The sequence below is a fragment of the Ambystoma mexicanum genome, chromosome 4p, assembly GCF_040938575.1.
Source record: "Ambystoma mexicanum isolate Mex_15411 chromosome 4p, UKY_AmexF1_1, whole genome shotgun sequence".
Taxonomy (NCBI): Eukaryota; Metazoa; Chordata; class Amphibia; order Caudata; family Ambystomatidae; genus Ambystoma; species Ambystoma mexicanum.
Genome location: NC_090927.1, coordinates 1,247,017,771 through 1,247,038,996, shown reverse-complemented (window position 1 = coordinate 1,247,038,996; position 21,226 = coordinate 1,247,017,771). Strand labels below are relative to the sequence as shown.

Genomic DNA, 21,226 nt, shown 5'->3' with positions numbered 1-21,226 from the left:
TCTAGGCTTGAAGGGCAGTTCTCTCTTAGCAAGAGTGTAACATAGTGTGATGCATTTGACAATCCACCTTGAGATAGCCGATTTAGAGACAGGATCCCCTTCTCTACCAGCTGCCACTGAGACGAAGAATTGTTTTGTCTTTCTCAGTGGTTTAGTTCTTTCCAGGTAGAACATGACTGCCCTGCGCACATCTAGTGTGTGTATGCTTCTTTCGGCCATGCTAGTAGGGTTCTGGAAGAAAGTGGGTAGTTCGATTGATTGATTCACGTGGAACTTTGAGATGAATTTAGGCGCAAACCTGGGATGTGTGCGCAGCACTACCTTGTCTTTGTGGACTGTAACAAAGGGGTCTAGAACAGAAAGAGCCTGTAGTTCGCTAACCCTTCTGATAGAAGTGATAGCCACTAGGAAGGCTGTCTTATAAATCAGATCTTTCAGACTTGCTTTATGCATAGGCTCAAAGGGAGCTCCCATGAGCCTGGTCAAAACCACATTCAGATCCCATCCAGGGGCTGGGTGAGAAATGGGAGGATAAATCCTCTTAACCCCTTCCATAAAGGCCTTAATCACCGGTATTTTCCACCACAACACCTTTAGTTGTGATGTGGTGTAGGCTGACAAAGCAGCCAGATGAACCTTTAGGGAGTTGAAGACTAACCCAGTGTCCAACAGGTGGGTTAGATACAGCACAATGTGAGTGGGTGAACAATCAATGGGATTGACACCCTTGGAGTTGCACCAGATGACAAAACGTTTCCATTTGCTGGCATAGTAATAACATGTATTCGGTTTTCTCGCTTCCCCGAGTATGTCCATGCACCTCTGAGGGAGTTGCAGGTGTCCAAACTCTATGATCTTAGGAGCCAAGCTGCTAAATTCAGGGTTTGTGGGCATGGGTGTAGGGTCTCCCCCCTGTCCTGAGACAACATGTACGGACAGGGCAGCTTGACTGGTGGGGAGAGGGACATTTCCTCCATCGGTTCTGGGGGTACCTGGAGGCGTAGTCTTGGCATTGGGTGGTCTCCTGAGTTGCAAACAAGTCGATCTCTGGGAACCCCCATTCTGCGAAGACGTTGGATACAATGTCTTCATGTAGTCGCCATTCGTATTCTTCTGGCAGAGGAAAATCACTGCCGAGTACGTCTGCTAGAAGATGGAGTTCCCCTGGAACATGCCGGGACAAAAAAAAAAAACATCTTGTGTTTGAGAGCCCATATCCAAATGTTTTGGGACAGCTTGGATAGCCCGGGAGAACGAGTGCCGCCCTGTTTGTTCAGGTAATACATTGCTGTAGTGCTGTCCGTTAGGATCAGCTTGTCTTCCCTTGCAGTTGCATCTGAAAGGCCTTCAATGCTTTGAACACCGCTAATAGCTCCAGTAAGTTTATATGGTTGGAGGGGACCACACTCTGTGCACTGTCTGCTGAAGCAGGTGAGGCCCCCCCCCCCCCCCCCATCACGTGAGAGATGCGTCTGTCGTGAGAGTGGCTTCCACTGCAGGGGTGGTGAAGCTCTTCCCCTTCAAGAGGTTTTCTCTTGACCACCACTGCAGAGAGAGAACGAGGGCTGGCGAGACAACTACCAGATCTTCCCCTTGTTTGCTGGTCTGACACCACTGGCTGTTGAGCCACTCTTGCATGGGACGCATGCGCAGCCGCGCGTGGGGAACCAAGTAAATGCATGACGTCATCCTTCCTAGCAAGCGCATGGCTTTGCGCCCCATCACCTCCCGACTGTGTACATGTTGAGGGATCTGAAAAAGTATGTTCTGAACCCTCTCGTTGGAGGGGAAGACGAGACCGTCCTTCGTCCGAATTAGAGAACGAGTGCCGCCCTGTTTGTTCAGGTAATACATTGCTGTAGTGCTGTCCGTTAGGATCAGCTTGTCTTCCCTTGCAGTTGCATCTGAAAGGCCTTCAATGCTTTGAACACCGCTAATAGCTCCAGTAAGTTTATATGGTTGGAGGGGACCACACTCTGTGCACTGTCTGCTGAAGCAGGTGAGGCCCCCCCCCCCCCCCCATCACGTGAGAGATGCGTCTGTCGTGAGAGTGGCTTCCACTGCAGGGGTGGTGAAGCTCTTCCCCTTCAAGAGGTTTTCTCTTGACCACCACTGCTTCTTGGAGGCCTTCCTAGAGCAAATTCCATTGGGTGTCAGCATAGCTTGCCAATAGTGTTGGATTTATTAGTAATCCGCATCGTGTATGCGGTTTTTTACGGGACACGTTTTACAAGGGCATACAGTCGCTTAGATTGCTTGTCCGGCGGGGATTCCCCGTGGCAAGGGGTACCTCTGCCCTTTTCCGAGTGGTAGTCACTACCAATGAATCTGGGATGGCTTGCCCTCTGATGTATAGAGGATCGGAAGGGGTAGGCCGAAATATTTTTTTCGACTCTTGGGTTCACTGCCCGGGTTTGAGCTGGCGATACCAATGAGGGAGCCACCATTCTATTCACAGAGTTGAGGAGAGGTATGGCCTGGCTAGATGGAGGTTTCTCCTTAAGGATATCCTCTACAAAATGCTGCTCAGGAACCGCCTCTTGAGTGGAAATTTTAAAATATTCAGCTGCTTTTTTGAAAGTTGAATGCCATTTGGTCATTTACAGGAGCGGCCTGGCGAGCCGGGGTGGACGGAGCAGAATCCAGGCACAAAATATCAGAGTCCTGATCTTGCTGTGTCCATGGGTCCTGACCTTCTTGCTGGGTTTCCTCCCAGTTGTCCGTAGTATCCTGTTTGTTCTTCCTCATAACTTTGAAGAAATGAAGCTTCCTCTTCTTCATTATACATGTCCCTATATGTGTCCATGTGGACAACGTGTTCGTGCTGGAAGGCATGAGACTGATCTTCAATTTGGAGTATTAGGGTCCATCCGAGCACTTTTCGGGGGAGGATGGTCAGAAAACCCGATAATCCTCCCCAGCTGATCCATACACCCTTCGAACTGCTCTGTAGTCCATTTAGAGGAACCAAACGGGCCTGCGGGTGGAGATATGACGTTCTGTGGCGTCGAAAAGAGTCTCTTAGGGAGTCGGAAAGAGGCTCTTGACTATCTTGGTAAGCGTCGTAAGAATCAGGATCCCAATCCGCATCTGAAACTTTTTCCGCGGCTTGTCCCATAACTTTAGGTGGAACCGGGGTAAGGCCCACCGCCGCTGTAATTCTTTTGATAGTCGCCGAATCGGCGTGAGACAGTGGCTCTGACCTTCCGCTGCGCTAGAAGGCCTAGCGGTCAGTTTTCCAGGTAGAGGCCTAGTCGTAGTTTTCGGGCCTACCGCGGCCTTTGAGACCGTCGAAGCGTCGGATTTCCGCGCTTCAACGTGTGCAGTTTTTGGAGTAGTGCCCTTACTTGATTTGGATTGCCCAGTCGCAAGACGATGCTGCGGATGCACGGAAGGCTTTGGATCAGAACGATCCGAGGAAACCGGCGAAGTTTTCTGCGGCCCTGTTGCCGCTTTCACCTTTTTCGACGAAGATGTCGAAACCGGTATAGGGGGTGTGTGCTAGTGCGATGCGCTTGTACGCCCCTGTCGCCGGGTGTTGTCCCTGTAGCGAGACCATAGTCAGGCCTTAAAGGGTCGGGGACGGGCGTGGCGGACCTAGAAACATCCGCCTCAAGGTCTATAACATCCACAACGGATGTTTGGTCATCCGAAGTACCCCTGTCACTCTCAGCGGGTGTGGCGGTGGGGGAAGGGGGTTCCACCCGCGACATACCGTACGCGGCCCACCGCTTTACACGGCACTCCTTAAGGGTCTTAGGCCGAAGGAGTTTGCAGGCCACACACCGCTTCTCGTCGTGCTCTAGAGGGAGACAGGCGTTACACATCCTTGTGTTCGTCCTTCCAAGGATATCTAACCCTACAGTTGGGGCAGAATCTAAAAGGAGTCCTTTCCATAGCTAAAGGAGGAAAGACATATCGACAATATGGCCACCCCAACCCCACTCTCCCTACTGTATAGGCCGGCCAGAGGGCCCGACCATGTGGAAAATCCGGCCGCTGGATCTTACGCGCGAAATCCACAGCCGTAGAAGAATCCCTGTAGTCTTCATCGAAGATGTTCTTGTGGCCGAAGTGACTTAACGGGGAATAACCGACAATTCGGTAAAGATAAACAATGTCTCTAGTAAGAGCTCTGCTACAGGGCGACCAGTTATCTGGGTAGAAAAAAACAATCTGAGGGACCTCGGCACGTGAGGGATTTTGGGTACACTACACGTCACGATAGGGATGTTGTTACAGACACGCCTATGCCGACGTCCCTTTTCGGTCCCCGAAAGACAAGATGGAATACTCAGCGGTTACCACTGGATGTCGGACCATTTGCACAGCATGTGATTCTAAGCAGATCAACAAGCATCAGATCTGGGAGTGTGAGTCTGTACAGAGGTTTTGGAGGGCAATAAAGCACACTAGTGTGAAGGCGGGAATCACGAGGTACCAATGGTCTCCACAGGAATGCATTCTAGGTATGTACCCCAGGGTTGGCAAATACAAGCACATCGTCAGGTTTATGGACTTGGCTTGTATCTTGGGCAAGAGATGCATAGCCATGACGTGGAAGTCAAGCAAAGGCCTGAAATACATGGTTTGGTTAAGCGATATGTGACGGTGGAGTTTGGCGGAGACTATGGCCTGGGGTAGGGCCATAGATGTGCATGGCGGTGAAGTGGGCCTCCTCTTTGAGGCATGGAAGTCCTTGGGGCACACCGCATTATATCCCTCAGATGATAAATCCCTGTGAACTTTGGACATTTGGTGCATGGTGCACTTACCGGTTTAATCCATTTTACAGTACGGACTTCGCAATATAAAATCTACATGTCAACCGGAGTATGAGCTAATACTAGCAAAGGGGGTTGGGGGATTGGGAAGAGGGAAGAAAAAGAGAAACTGACTCATGGTATTGTTGGTTGGTATTTTTCTTTTTTCTCTTTCTCTTCCTTTTCTCTTTGTTTAACGAATGTCGCATGGCAAAATGACAAGTACAATGGGCTTCTGTTTCTTTTAGCATTATTGTTCAGCCTTGCTGGCCTGTTTATTCGAAAATGTTAATAAAATACTTTTTTAAAAAATTAACAAGCATCAGAAATATCCTTACTGCTTTCTGCGCCCCGATACCCCTGGGTCTGGCGCGCATTATAAATAATAAAACAAACAACTGTATTGTATAAATTCTCCAAAACTATTAGCCCTTAGGGAGTGCACAATTGCTCTATTCTTTCCTGTATTGTATCTTGTAATTCGGTTACCGTCACTTTTTTCCCCGCTCCGCCATACTGGTAAGTCCCAATGCGTTTCTTCCTGTTGTAGGTATGAACTGAATATAACAAAGGCTGTAAGCTGATTTGTGGTTCAGTGCCAATGCTTTGCCCTCAGACTAGGGTTCCAATCTCTTTAATAAACAATGTGAGGTTGCTCAATCCGGCCTAACCTAAATGGCAAATTGATGTGTTACAAACAGGTTCTCTGCATGCTAGTCAACTGCAGCATTCCCCCCCCCCCCCCCTCCAGCGGTCATGTGTCTCCAGGGATTGCATTCCACATCTCTTTCAATTGCTATTTTGCCACCTGTAGATGGACTAGGTTCCGAAAACGGTACAAAGTTGATCGACAGCTGGTTTTATCGAAGGGTGTTTTTACAAAAACACTCTGCCGGGAAAAAAAACGTGTGGTGTGGGTGGGGGCAGATAAAGGTTTTCAGGGGGGCTGGGGAACACCAACAAATATGTGGGTGAGGGGGCACTTGGGGCGGGAACCCCCCCAAAAATAAGAAAAAACTAATTTAGATTACTTTTTTTCAGCAAAATGTTTTGTAAAAACACCAGTCGAAAAAAACACTGTCGATGATATGACATAGAACCCTGAAAACACTGCATGGGAGAGTGTCTAGCAGATATGTAAACAAAGTTTAAAATGGGGATACAAATGGAATCCACGATACACTTGAGTGAATAAAATCATGATTAACAGCGAGAGACTGCATGTAATTGCGAGACATTTTTGAAAACTCACATTCTTTATTAAATCTATTCTTTTTGTACCAGACAAGCCCCATTAATGTTTCGAATACATGGAACAACACAAAATCTGTACGATGTGTTAATATATTTTTTCAAATACAAAACTGTTCGCCTAAATGCATTTGAAAATCATGGCCAATAGCAGTTACATATTTCACTGATGAAGCGACCCTCACCTCCTATTATTTGCATTTGACACCCAAATCAACGAATGCTTTGCAATATAACCTGTAGAGGGACAACACATTACTAGATTACCTTTTCTAGACTAAATAGGTGTTCTTTGGCATCTTTCTCTTGTACGTTTGCCTCCATCTAAAGAAACAAGAAACGAAACAAAATAAATTCAACCCTTTAAGTTTCATCATGGAGAGTTCCCACAATGTTCATAGCTGCTTAGTAAAACTATTGCACCAAAATCTTGATTTAGTGACACTTTCAATGAAGCTATGGTACTAAACAACTGTGCGCATTCTTAAAACAATTGAAACATGCAGCGTATTACAGAGTAAAACAGAGACAAATATACATGTTTGTTTTCTTCAGAATACAAAGATTCCTGGTGTTGGTGTCTCCAGATTGCATACATTTTGCACACATGCCCCTATGGTGATCTTCCACATTGCAGAGTCAGAGGATCGTGGCCAAGTCCCCTGTCTGACCATGGAGGAGGAATTGCTAAAAGTTGCTTGATGCTTCGCCAAAGGGCTGCAGACCAAGGATCCCCTGGCTATCCCCACATCCACAAACAGGAGAGAGGAGATAGTCACGAGAGAAGCCCTTCGGACACGACCCTTTTAAGGAAAGCTATTAGGTTGGAAAAGCTAGCAAAACACCATATTCTTTGTCAGTCTGGTAATTCGCCTGGTAGGACCCATAGTAGGGGGAAGCAAAAATCCCAAGGTGTTAAATCAACCACATTAGCGAGCATTAATAAAGTTTTAGTTAATATCCAAATTTGGTATTGGAGTCTGCTGCCAGACTCTGGGAGAAGGTGAACAGAGCAGCTGATGCTTCAGTGCAACATCAAAAGATAGAGGGAGACACAAGGCTTGGGTTGGTAGATATGACCAGATCATCGTTATGGACAATTCTAAAGTTGCCTGCTCGTTCCACTTTTTGTTAGGATTAAATCGCAACTTCCACGTACTTTCTCTTCGACAATTTATTTAAGTTATCAAACAGAGGAAGGGGGGGGTAGGGATAGGGAACGAACAGACTGGATCAATAGAGTTTTGGTAGTAGCGGCAAAACAAATATTACGTGTCGGGAAATCAAAAAAAAAAAAAAAGTGGAAAAATGGTTATTGGATGTACAAACCTTGTCACACTATGAAAAAGTCATGTTTTTGAAACAGAGTAGGGAGGGTTCTTATTCCCGACTTTGGGGGACTTTTGATGAATTGTACAGTTGAAGGTCCAATACCACTTATATTAGTCTGGTTACATCATTTGGGGGGTTGGTTTAATGATTATTTGGAGTGGTCTGTTGTGCACGTCGATGTTGTCTTGTCTGTGAATCGTCAAAAGTTGATAAACAGGTTGTAAATTGGTACTTTGTGATTGCTATCAATTTCTTTGTGTTCATGAAGTAGAGTACAGTACTGTAGATCTCTTGAAAATGTTATGATTTTTGCAATCTGGTTGCATTGTTAAGTTTGTAAGATGTCTTTGCTTTTCTGTCTTTTGTGTGTTGCTCAAAACAACAAATAAAGTGGTTAAACAAAAAAAGAATCACATCCCAATAAGATGGCTTCTTGAATATGAAAATTATCTTTAAGCAATCTATAGTGACAAAGAGTAAAGATCTGCCATGGTCAGGGTGACTAATCCCAGGATGTCGTCAATGCTTCTGAAGGGGGAGCACCTTCCCATGAGATCAGGGAGGTGATGCTGCTACCAGACAGTCCCCCTGTGGGCGGTACTCTCAAGGGAGGGGAAACGCCCTGTGGGAACAGTTATAAGTATTTTGGGAGAACGCATTATCCATCCAAGACCTACACCTCTCCTTAACCCCCCACTCTCTTCACCTCTACCCTCATATCCCATATACTTCTATAGTGTGAAAGAAATCAAAAGGACCGAGACAAGGAGGAATAGGGATGACTATCATGAAGATCCAAAACTGACGGGGAAGAAGCGCAGATCAACAGGGATCACTCTTATCTATCTGAATAGTCTAGTCATCAGCCACAGACTTTATCAGACACAAATATAAAAACAGACAACTAACTTAACCAAACGTCAGATGCTCCTGAGAGAAACAGTGAGAGAGACCGGTGCTCGGCGAGGAAGGCAGCAGGAGCAGACCCAGGCAAGGAGATGCTATAGTGGCAGTTTCCACCGAATACGCTGAGCGAACCGAGAAGCTGTCTGGGAAAAGCTCCATCAGCGCAGCACTATAGGACTGCACAGTCCGGCGGTAAGAAAAATACTACACAAGGTCACAAGCTGCAGAGCCACCGAGGCAAGCCGAGAGGAGTCCCAGAGCGCCGGCGAAGCAGAGAAGGCTGCAGCAAAGACCCTAAAGGTATTTGGGTGGCTGACCTTATGGGTGGGGGTTCCCAGAGGGTAAAGGAAACCCTTAAACCAACAATGTATGGAAAATTGGTCAAAGAGGATTATCCCTACGGGACACTATAGAAATGTTATCACAAGACTGTAACGAGATGAATAGGGTCTGGGAACCTTACAGGAAAAGATATCAAGTATCAAAAACATCCAATCTTCCTGGTAACAATATTTGGAGGGAAGGCAGCCCAGGGCTGTCAAATAAGAAGGGAGCAGGTGAAGAGAACTGCGAGAATAAAACATACGAACACAGTACTTGGCACGAGAGTAACCCAAGTCTGCATGTGAAATCAAGAGACCGCGAAGAGAACTGTGAGAATAATACATATTGAGATAGTAAACCAAGTCTGTGTTTGGGACTAAGGGACCTGGAAGACAAGGAAACCAGGTCTGCTAGCTAGGGTCAAGGACGCAACTGAGTTTGGAGAGCATCCAAACTCCTCTTTGTTGCAGTGCCTGGTAGAATGAAACTAGTACTGCCAACCAAGGTAAGGTACCCACCACAGCTTGGAAACGTATCCAGGCCACTCATTTTCATTGAATTGCCTGGTAAAAGTAAACCAGGCATGAGTTTACTTTTACTATGAGGGTCAGGGACCCAACACAGCTTGAAGGAGTATCCAAGCCACTCTTCTTTGTCGCAGTGCCTTGTTGGAGGAAACCAAGTCTGCCAATCAGGGTCTGGACCCAAAGGAAAAGAAGAAGTCCGTGAAGGGCTTGTTAAGAAAGGGAAACATCAATAGCTGAACTGTGTTGGGAGCCTATGGAAGGCTGGGGAAGGGACACATGCCCCAGCAGTTAATGAACTGTATGAGAATCCTGAGGAAGGCAGACATTTCCCACCCCTCCTCCCCAAAAAAAGAAAGTTGAGAACACTTGTAACTCCAAGAACTGCCTTTGTATCCAGGGGAAGAGTCATTACTCTAGGCCAAGAAGATCTCCTTTTATTTAATTTAACAGAGAGTGAGGGACAGAGCTAGGATTCTGACATAGGACTGTGGACTCTTGTTTTTTGGATGTCCTGTCTGACATTAGTAATATTGGTTGAGGCTGGGAAACCCCTCTTAGAGGTAGGGCAAGATAAGGGTTTTCTTTTAGTTTTCACTTTGAATAAATGTTTATACCAACCACCATGACCCCTCCGTGTCAGAGTCTTCCTTCTGCACCCTTAAAAAAGTTATGAAATTGTGTATTTTTTTATCTCGGGTGGGCTATCAATCTTACATTGCTCCCACTCCCATTGGCTAGCTTCATTCTCTTTAGCCAATCGTAAGAACCGGGAGGCGGGAGCCGGCCAGTCTGATCTAAGGCCCACACTGAAGGCCCGGTCTGCTCCCTGGCCGGGTCTGGGGATGTTCCTCTAGACCCCTACATGACCTCATGGAGGCTGAGGAGGACTCCCTACCCCCTGACACTGAAATCAATGGAGCAGCTAACATTTCTCAGAAGGTTAGTTCCCTCAACTAACTTAATCGGTCCTCTACCGCCACACCTGTGACTCCCACCTCTCGCCCCATCCCATCTAGACTCCCAATTCCCATACCTACACATAAAACGAATTTAGCTGTGCCCAGTTGCTGCATTCTGTTTTCACCTTGTCCTGCTGATATCGTATCTCGCTTTGCCTAGTGACTACTTGGTGTCTTCATTAGCTGTGTGTGCTGCCCCCCTGCACCCACTTTGTGCCCCTCACCCAACCCCCTTCCACCATGCAAATCAGTGTCTCAGACTGATAAGTGTCCCTCCCACCACTGCAGCCAATTATGTTGCTATCTATCTCTCCCATCTTCTCTAACTGCTACACTATCTCCTATCACTAAATCTGGTTGGAAGAAACTTAAGAAGTTTAGAAGAACATACTGGGCTCCAACCCAGGACTTCCTTTTGCAGACACCTATGTCACGGCCTCCGCCAGAGACACTCTCAGACATTCTCTTTTTTGTTAACGCACCCGACCTATGGACTCGCTACATGGTTTGCTTTCTCTCTCCCATCGCCTCTTCCCCCATTAATGGTGCCCCTTGCTGGGAGGTCCTCCTTGACCTCTTCGCCATTTCCAGAGTCATCAAAGTCTATTTCAATGGAACCATCATGGTTCAGGGTCCTCAACCCAACGTTCTTCTCTTTGACAGGCTCCTCCCTCGCCTCTCTAACCTGACCTCTCACTCCAGCCAGGCTCCCATTCTGCCTGTGCCTCCCTCCTCCTCTGCACGAACTCCCTCGCCAACTGTGCCTTCCTCCACCTCTGCACTGGCGCGCTTGCCTTCCTGCACTGTCCTGGCTCCCTTGGCAGCCTTGGCTCTTCCACCATCCTTCACCAGCCCTCTGGCCCTGCTGCCACCCACGGGGGGTTGGGGGGGTGGCAACCACCGTCCCCTGCGAACCCCCTGCAGAAGAGCATCAAAGATGGCAAGGTGCTCCACATTGCCACGCTCAACACTTGCTCTGCTGTCAAACACTTGTCTGACATCTAAAACCTCCTTGAACTCATGGACCTTGATGTGCTCGCCATCACACAGCCATGGTTCAAGGATCACAAAGGGTATCCGGTCATTCCATCGAGTCCAAAGCATCGACAGACCATACCATTGAAAAAAATGCATCGAAAAAAAAGAAAACATTGAATGCATTTTTTTTTAAATGGTAAAGAGTTTAGTAAAAATTGTTTTTTAAGGATTAAAAAAAAGGAGGGTTGGGGGAATCCCCCCCCCTTAAAATAAATGAATTAGATGTTTTTTTTTCGATGCTTTTTTTGTCAATTGTATGATTGGCGATGGTTTGGCTGTCGATAGAATCACTAGGAACCATCATGAAGCTGTCACAAGCTTCAACACTCTCCTCCCCGAAGGATACAAAATCCTCTCTGCGCCTAGGCCAAAGAAGACAGGGGGTGGAGTGGCGCTGATCTTCCCAGAATGGATACAAGTGCCCATCATCCCTACTTAGGCCTACTCCTCCGAGGGCCTGCAGGCTCTCACCCTCTCCTAAATCATCTCTCTTTTTGGCCACCCTCTATCGGCCACCAGGACGGCCCACGCTCTTCCTCTCGGAATGGGCTCACCTGGCCTCCTCTCTACTCTCCTCCTCCCCTCAACCCCTCCCGATGGGGGACATCCATCTGGATTCTCCAGACTCCTCAGGACCTTTCTGCAACCTATGCGTCTCTCTCCCTCTCCCCCTCCATTCTACCCTCAGGCTCCACGCACACTGCGGGCCACACTTTAGATGCTCTTATCTCTACTGACATCCCTCTCTCTGTCCCTCTCACTACCTCTCTTTATTGGATTGACCACTCTGTTCTCTCAACACACCTGAAGCTCTCCTCTCCTCTTGCAGTGACACACCCAGCACGGCCACTCGGCTTCAAAGTCACCAGACCCAAGAAAAAAGTGACAGTGGCTGCCTTTGCCTCCATCTACTCTATCCCCCACACCCCCAAGTCTGTGGCTGACTCCCACCCTGACACAGCCCTTGATAACCTCAATCTCTCTCTATCTCCAACATTCCTGATACTCTTGCCCCTGTCATGAGGGTCCGACTGAAGCCTTCCAAAAAGTGCAACTCTTGGTACGACTCTGATCTGGCTGCCCATAAACACAAGTGTAGGGCATCTGAGAGGAAATGGAATTCGCCGGGTGGACCATCTGACAAACTGGCCTGCCGCCTCCTTCAAAGGCAATATCGACTCTGCATCCGCTCTAAAAAAAAGAGTCTTTATTCAAGTCTGCATCTCCGGGGCATCTAACAACATGGCCAAACTTTTCAAAGTCTGCAAGGAACTGGCCAATCCTGCAGCAGCCTCTTTTTCTGTCACACCCAACCAGAACCTTTGCTCGCCCCAGGCTGCACACTTCATCACAAAAACCCAAGACCTCTTTCCTCCACACCACAGCATACACCAACACCGAAGCCTCTCTTGGCCCCTCTCCTACCCCTCCACATTCCCTCTCCTCTCCCTCTCACCCCTCACACCCGATGAGGTCTCATCCAAACAGGTGGACCCCTGCCCCTCCAAAACCATTAAGAACATTATTGACTCCCTCGCCCCAGCCTTGGCTGATCTCTGCAATCTCTCCTTTTCCACTGGAGTTTTCCCAACTTCTCTCAAGCACTCCCTTGTGCATCCTCTGCTCAGGAAACCCTCTGCCGACCCCTCCATTCTGGCAAAATACCGCCCGATCTCTATCACTCCCTTCCTGGGCAAACGCCTGGAGAAGTTAACTATCTCTCAGCTGACCCTCCACACTGAATCTATTGGTTGCTTCCATTATCCATCAGTCTGGCCTTTTCACCTCTAACTTCCAATGTTATGCGGATGACGCTCAACTATCCTTCAGGCTACCCTCAGCCGTCTCCTCTTCCTCGCTCATATCCGACTGTCTGCTATTCGTTCATGGTATGCTGCAAACAACCTCTGCCTCAACGCCAGTAAGACTGGGATCGTTCGCATTGGGACCACTGCTCCAGCTTTCATTCTGGCCGGCCTCCTATGACCCTGCGTCCGCACCCACCTGCGAGGCCAAAAACCTTGGGGTCATCTTCGATTTCACTCTCTCCTTCTCCCCTCACATTTCGGACATCTCAAAAAAGTCTAACTATCAGCGATACCTCCTCAGAGGCACTCTACCTTTTCTCACTTTCCCCCAGCGGATCACTGTTTCTAGAGCCCTGGTTCTCTCCAGGCTGGACAATTGTAACAGCCTCTTCGTCAACCTCCGTGCTTCTGCCCTGCGCCCTTGGCTGCAAGGATCAAGTTCAAGACCCTCTGCATTGTCCACAAGGCTTTCTGGGGCCTGGGACCTACCTGCAACGTAGCCTACTAAATGCTGTCCCTCACGAGCCATCCACGAGATTTGGAGGGAGATCCTTATCCTCAGCAGGTGCCCCCCCTGGAACAGCCTCCCTGCCATTCTCCATCTTGAGCCCGATCTTCTTAAGTTCTGGAAACTCCTCAAGACCTTCCTCTTCTCCTCCTTCTCTTTCTCTTTCTCCTTCTCCTTCTCCTTCTCCTTCTCTCTCCTACCCTGCTAACCTAGCGCTTTCCCTCTCTCCCTCCTTTTCCTTACAGCTTAGCGACTGGCCGCCTGGTGTACCTCAGAGTCTCACAGGTCCCAGGCACCCCCGCCAGTCCTCTCTGCACTTGCCTCACGGCCCTGCACCCCACCCTCCCTCAATGCACTTGAGACTTAACCCAAGACAGTGGCTCTCTCTGCACTTACCCCAGGCTCCACCGACTGGGTGCACTTGGACCTCTCACTCCCTTGACAGTCTGTACACTTGCATGATCTGAATACACCTTTGCCTGAAGATCATCCGTCTGTTGGCCCTCGTCTTCACCCCTTAATGTGCACTTGGTTAAACTGCAGAATCGTTGTCAAGCCAATTTGCTGTATCTCAATTTGTTAAATGTATTATATTCACTTACTCTGCCTGTGCAGACTATTATCATCTCAGAATTTCAAGGGCTCTGCGCGACTGCAGTTTTTCCCCATGTTCCCACCCTCCTTGAGCGCTTTGAAACACTTGCCCGTGTATAGGCGCCATATAAATAAAGAAAACAATACATTGAGGTGGATGCAAAACATCATTGGATAGGAGTGTGGGAGGATTGTACATCTACATCTACAGTGGGGGCAGAACCTATGCAGCTTGATTAGTTTCCATTGGCATAAATAGCAGGGAAGAGCCCAAAGCAGAGCGAGTCCAAAGAAACTGGAGATTGATCGGAAAGGGTTTAAATGTCAGCAAGGTGGGTCTTGATGTGTGAAAGGAGGCATGCAATTGGGAGTGCAGGGCAGACCTATGTATAGCAGCACCGACATGAGGAGAATGGATAACTGACATTACCTTATGATGAGGATTCACCCCTTATTATTTGGTTATAGGAACAATCCTCCATCCTATGATCATGAGGTGCTGTTGAGGTTTGCTAGGCAGAATTACCTTGTTCCATGTAAGGCACATCACCCAACACTTTTAGGAGAGCCCTGCCTTTTAAGTACAGTTTTGTTACATTGCCCTCCAAATGTATCGCCATCATCTAAAAGCATGTTTAATGGCCGCAAACAGTAGAAAACACCCTACCGTCTTGAATTCCTGGACAAATCTTTTTAGAGGGTCTCTGGAAAAGGAAATTGGTCGCAGTCAGTTGCTGCGTTGTGGGATGTGCTTCTCCCAAACAATATAAAGATGCATCGATTCTAAAACATGCCTCAAGGTTATGGCTGTTGAAAAATGAAAAACACTTCAGAGTTATTCTGCAGTAGCAAATATGAAATTTGAAGTGGTAGAGCAGTTTGGTAATTATGAATAAGATTTAACTAGACACTCTGGGGAAGTGGTGTAGGGTGGCAGTTTCTTCTAAGAGGACATAGGTCAAAGATTATTTACTACAAGCTTTGTCATGTGCCCTGGAACTTGAAACTTTGCTTTGTCATTGGAAAAAATTATTCCAGTTACTTTCTCAACTTGGTCTGGGAACTTGGACCTCAGATGCCAGTGTGCCATCATTTACCACTTAGTCCCTTTCTCATAGAAGTCTGGGAACTCCAGACTTTCAGTTCCATTAAACAAGGTTGTTCGCTTCAGTCTCAGTCTCAGGGGGTTCTGTGAACTCTCCTTTTCACATGATGCAGTGTTTTTTACTCAATGATTCCCCACTCCTTCAAAAGGAAGAAGTCATTTCAGAATATCCAAACAGCAATATTTCTCTACTCCGTACTCCTCCACTCTTAGCAGGCTTGCTCCCGGTGTCTGCTATAAAGAGTTTTTGTTTCGGTCGCATTCTCTCAACTCTTCTCATGGCTTCTTTACCTCCCAGGCCTTTAACCTCAGCGATCATATCCTTATTACCCGAGCTCCTCACGAGTTGCAACTCTCCCTACACACGTGCACCTTTTGGCATTCTACTCCCATAATAACCCTCATGATTCTCAGCTTGTGCAGATACCATTGTTCCCAGCAGATGTTCTGTGTTTTAGATGTGCTGCAGTGGCAAGTGTCTCACTTCCATTTCAATTGAAATGATTCACGGGGCTCAATGCCATGGCTATACTTGTGTCACTTCCTGTGCCCTCGTAAGTGCTCACTACATCCCAGGTGGACATGGGGCAGCGTTCTGCATTTTTAACTCCACATAGCAAACTTCGCTCTCCGACTCCTCAGCAGTTCACAGTAATCCACCTCCTCTAGCTGACCTCTCATCTCTTTCTCTTCTCTTTCAATTCTCCTGTGTTTCCATGTGAGCTCGGACATTAGTCAAGGAAAAAAGGCTCTTGTGGTCATAATTTGTTACTGGTCTCCAAGGTAACTTAAACACAGGAATAGTGTTTGTAAAATCAAACTAGCCATCATGCAATCTGTTGATGGATTTACACAGTTTAAAATAAATAGACGGCTTCGGAACAAGATGCATTACAGACCTACCATGTAACCGATGCAAGTACAATCATCTGCCCATGATATTTCCCAGTGGCTGCAAAGAAAATCAGCATAGCCCCCCACAAAGAAGCCATCTGATAACCCCAACATCTATCATCCAATAGTCCATAATGGTTTTTAAAAAATGAGGAACAATAGTGGAGGAAATGGCTACCAAACAGTTGATGAGCTATACAACTTTTTACACAACCACCAAATATGGCTTACGGCCCACTAGAGGAACAAAGTCAGCCTTGCGGTTTAGGAGGGATGAACTGCTGCGCCAACTGGGCAGCGACACACTAGCCATCCTCATCTGATTGTTGTCATTCCACACTGAACCATGAACTACCTCATTCTTCTCAACCACCTAAGGAACATTTTTGGCATCAATGCTCAGGCACTCAAATAGTCTTTCTCTAGAACATGGAACTACAAGGTTAGGACAGGATGAGGGCTCACCAAGTTGACCCTCCTCAATTGTGGCGTCTCCCAAAGATGCATGCTCTCTCATTGGCCCTTTAATAGCTAAGTCAAGCCACTTGTATAACTCATAGATAATTTTTCTGCCTCTTCCCAAAACTCATATTGATACATAGATTGCTTTCAAACTTGGTAGGTCTACCTCAGACCTCAGAATGTGGCAATATCATTTTGTTAATCTAGCATCAATCGCTGGGTGATCGATAATTGCTTAGGACTTAACACATCAAAAACCGATGTCATTTGCTTTAGGTCCTCTATTTCTCCCATTCGCTTGGCCAGTTACTATGGATATCCCCGTCCCCCTACTTATGTCAGCAAAAAAACCTGTGGTCATCAACTATGATGGCTTGCTTTCTTTTGCTCCACAGGTTCAGCATATCCCCAGAAAATCCCACTTCCGTCTCCATATGCTGAAACACATTCTGCCTTTCCTGACTATGTCACAAAGTGGAAGGGACTGGGCTCTAGTGCTCTACCATGTACAACAACAATCTGTACCCAGGATTCCCTAAAAGGTCTTACTTGCCAGCTGCAAGTAATGCAAAATAAGGATACTAGGTTCATCCTGACCCTAGATAGACAATTCACATTCAGACGGTTTACAGCCCTGGGTTGCCAAATGCTTGCTAAACTCATTTTAAGATTTGGTGCCCCTTTTGAACTCTTTGAGGATCTGATATAATTTGCAGGAAATTGCCCGAGTTTGTCTTAACTTTAAAACAGCCCAAGAAGGGCACTACTGCCAGTTGCACCAGAATATGCACACCACCTAATTTCTGCTCGTTTTCAAGATTTGCTGTACTATTGGGTGGTCCGTTAGGGCTCTCCTGAACCCCGCCCCCCCCCACCGCCTTTACATACATTATCTGTTGCTTGGTTTGTTAGGTTCTCCCTCACTCTTCCTGGAGTTCATATGTTCCCACAATAAGGTGCTACAAAACGCGATGGTGATGCCCAAACCAACCACGACAAGATTGCAGACCACTGCTCCTCAAAACCCTGGCGCCAATCTGACAGGTCAGAGAACCTTTTAAATCTGAATGTTTACTGGAGAAGCTCTTTGTCTTTGATAGATTTACACCATCCCTTTTTCTTTAAAATGTTTATTGATTTTACAGTTATGCATATATATCAACAATGTCATCAACTGCCTCCAACTCCCTTGACCTTCTCCCCCCCCCCGACCCCCGTTTGGTGGTGTGGGCTGATTTTCCAATCTAGTTGTGGACCGCTTTACATTATGTCCAGGATTCTGATTCTATGTGGGTACCACTAAAGCATATAGTCACTTTGTAAGTAAGTTAGGATGTGATCCCAGTTTTTCCGAAAAGCTTGGGGTGATCTGTATGATATATGACATTTATAACGCGCATATCCACAAGTGTTTCAAGCCACGACGAGGCAGGGAGGGGAGGCAGAGGGAAGACAGGCTATGATCTTACTAGGCCAGGGGTCATTCAGATCGTGCAAGTACAGGGGATAAATGGAATAAATAAAAGCAGTACGTAAAGAAGTACGGCCAGCTGGTGGAAATTGCAAGGTTAAGTGCAGACATCAGGTGTCAAGTGCTGCAGTTTATATGTCATCCATTCAAGTGAGACTAATCTTCATACTTTTTGAAGCCAGTCATAGATCGTGGATAGGGTTTTTTGTTTCCATTGTTGGGCTATCGTCAGCGATGCCACCATTACCAGGGTCATCGCACCTCTCTGTTGTATTCCCGTGTGGGACCCCTGTCCCGGTTCCCACATTCCCGCCACCCATACCTTGTCCTGTAGCTGGTCTGTGCATCATTTTGCCACATGGGATTTTACTCCCCCCCCCCCCTGACCCCCCAGAACTGCCAGAGGTTAGGGCAGCTCCACCATATCTGTTTCCAGTCCGCTTTCGTGGGTCATCCTCGCCAGCATGTGTCTCTAGTGGACGGATACATTGCGTGAACTCTCTCGGGGGTGAAATGGCATGGTAGTAAAACTTTTTGCCACGTTTCCCTCACCTGTACTGAGCGCGTTAATTTGGGGATTAAGCTCCATACGTGGTCCCATTGTTTTATTTTAATGGGTTCGCCCAGAGTTCTTTCCCATCGTTTCATATAGTTCGATTGTATTTCTTCCCCTTGGTCGTACATGTGTAGAGATTAGAGACTATTCTTTTGGCGCCTTTATCTGTTGTCATGTAGATCTCAAACAGAGTCAGCTTGTGGCTGCTTCTTTAATAAGGGGGTGGGAGGGTAATCCAATGTTTTAGTTGGCAATATTTAAATTCCTCCTTGGACGTTTTCCACAGTGACGGTTTGCATTCCTGGTAGGTCATTATAGACTGACCTCTGTACATGACTCTTATTTTGCAGCATCCAGCTTGTATCCAACCATTGTATGTGCTCCCTTCCATCCCCGGTTGCAAGTCCAGTTTCCCAAACATCAGGGTGAAGGGTGATGGGAATGTCGCTAGGGCCTCGTTTTTTTACCGTTGTTTCCCAGGCTTCAATCCCTGCCCCCACGAAAACTGATCTTGGTATTAGGATGTGTATAACGTTTTTGTAGCCATAGTAGGTTTAAGAGGCGAGAACCCACCACAGCACTATCTTGTCTGGCCCAGATGTGTTTGGGAGATTGCGCAACCCACTCCTTAATAACCCTCAGTTGCGCTGCCTCATTATCTACGAAAGTGGGGGAGAGCTAGTACTCCTTAGTTTTTCTGTGTTGTTAATGTTGACATCACAACTCTGGGTGGCTTGCAATTCCATATGAAGGAACTCACTAGTTTATTCAGTGATCTAAAGAAGGATCCAGGGATCTTCACTGGCAGCGTTTGAAAATAGTATAGTAGTTTCGGTAAAACTGACATTTTTATGACAATCAGTATCCCCCACAATGAGATGCTGAGGGGTTATACTACGCTAGGTCTGATTTTAGATTTGCCAGGAGGTTCGGGTAGTTGGCGTTATACATCTGTGTGACTGAGGACGTCAGTTTGATCCCTAGGTAAGTGAGCCCTTCTGGGGTATTATTCAATTGAGTAGATCAGGCCAGCCTGTCTACTATCTCTGGGTTTTCGGTTAGGTTTAAAATTTAGGATTTTTATTCTTTTATTTTTAGGCAGGAGATGGAGCCAAATTGGTCTAGTTCATTTATCAGTGCCGGGAGTGAGAGTTCTGGGGTCATCAATGCCATCAGTATATCATCCACGAAGGCCATGGTTTTATGTTCGTCCACCCCCATCGCTATACCTTTCACCTGTTGGGTTTCACGGATCCGAATCAGGAGCGGCTCCAGAAATATGGCGTATAGTAAGGGTGAGAGTGGGCATTCTTGTTTGGTGCCTCTACTCAAGGGCATCCGTCTCTCCAGGGTTCCATTCAGGGCTATCTGCAAGGAGTGTGTGTTATAGTTGGTTTTGATCATTTGTAGATAGTTCGCCCCGAATCCCATGTTTTCCATGGCTTGAAAGAGTTGTGTCCATTGTACTCTATCAAAAGCTTTCTCCAAGTCCAGGGACACAAGGATAGCTGGGGTGTGGGTTCGTTCCGCTTTCTCGCTTAGGGGGCTCATCCTGCGAGTGTTGTCTGTGGTTTGTCTTGTAGGTATAAAACACAATTGGTCCGAGCCTATAAGTGTCGGGAGCAGTCGTTCAAGTCTCTCAGCCAGGATTTTCATGTATGATCTGGTTTTGCGTCCAAATGAATTAGGGCTATCGGTTGGTATGATCCCGAAAGTGATGCGTCTTTTCACGGTTTGGGGAAGACTACCAGTTTAGCTTCGTTCATGGAGCTAGTTATGTTCCCTTTGATCCTGAAGCTCTTTAACAGGTTTGTTCGCTTTGGGGCAAGCACCTCTTGGTACTTCTTGTAGAAAGCATCCAGGTATCCATTTGGGCCCAGAGCTTTGTTTCTGGGGAGTTTTTTGATTGCACCGAGGACTTCCTACACCTGCCTGTACTTGTCTAATATCGCCTTGTCTATGTTTGAGATCTGGGGGAGACAGAGTTTCTCCAAGTATTCCTTTTGGCTATCTTCCCTTGGTTCATCTGATTTGTATAGGGTCAGGTAATAGTCCCGCGTTATCCCCCCCCACCCCCATCTCCTTACTGGATGTCTTTATTTTGCCATATTTATCTTTTAATTTCAATATAGCCGTCTTCTGCCACTTTTCCCCATAGCTGTCTTACCAGTAGTTTGTCTGCCTTATTGGCTTCGATATAATGTGTGTGTTTTAGCCGTAGGAGCGCTAGTTCCACCTTTTGCTCTGCATCATTCTCAGCTGGCCTTGTATGCGTTTCAGGGCTAATTTTGTTTTCCTACTGGGGTTGTTTGTTACCTCGTTTTGTAATCCTTTTAGTTTCCCCTCCAATTCTTCCTCCAATCTGTTTAGCGGTTTGTCTCTTTGTGCTTTTATAGCTATTAGGTTGCCCCGCAGTACCGATTTGAAAGCGCCCCTAACAATAATATATTGAGGGGTTGTCCGTGTCATTTTCGGATAAGTAGTGTTCGATCTTATCGTTTATAGTTTCCACTATAAGGCTATCTTGTAGTAGGTCTGTTGGGAATTAGCATGTCCAAATCCCACCCGCGTCCTGCGTATGTTAAATGACATGCATTACTCACCGTAATAGCATTACTGATGATTGTATCTGCTTAGATTCACATGCTGTGCATATGGTCCAACATCCAGTGGTAACCGCGGAGTATTGCATCTTGTCTTTCGGGGACTGAAAAGGGACGTCGGCATA

At 46.9% G+C, this 21,226-nt stretch overlaps 1 protein-coding gene across 2 annotated transcripts in view; it reads right to left on the bottom strand.

Annotated features, from left to right (window-relative positions):
* FSAF1 (40S small subunit processome assembly factor 1) overlaps positions 1-21,226 on the bottom strand; it is a 238,174-nt gene that overhangs the window by 148,325 nt on the left and 68,623 nt on the right. For both annotated transcript variants that reach the window (XM_069606909.1, XM_069606910.1), the window contains exon 3: positions 6,282-6,338. In XM_069606909.1, coding sequence (XP_069463010.1) covers positions 6,282-6,338 — 57 coding nt within the window. The remainder of the gene's footprint in view (positions 1-6,281; positions 6,339-21,226) is intronic.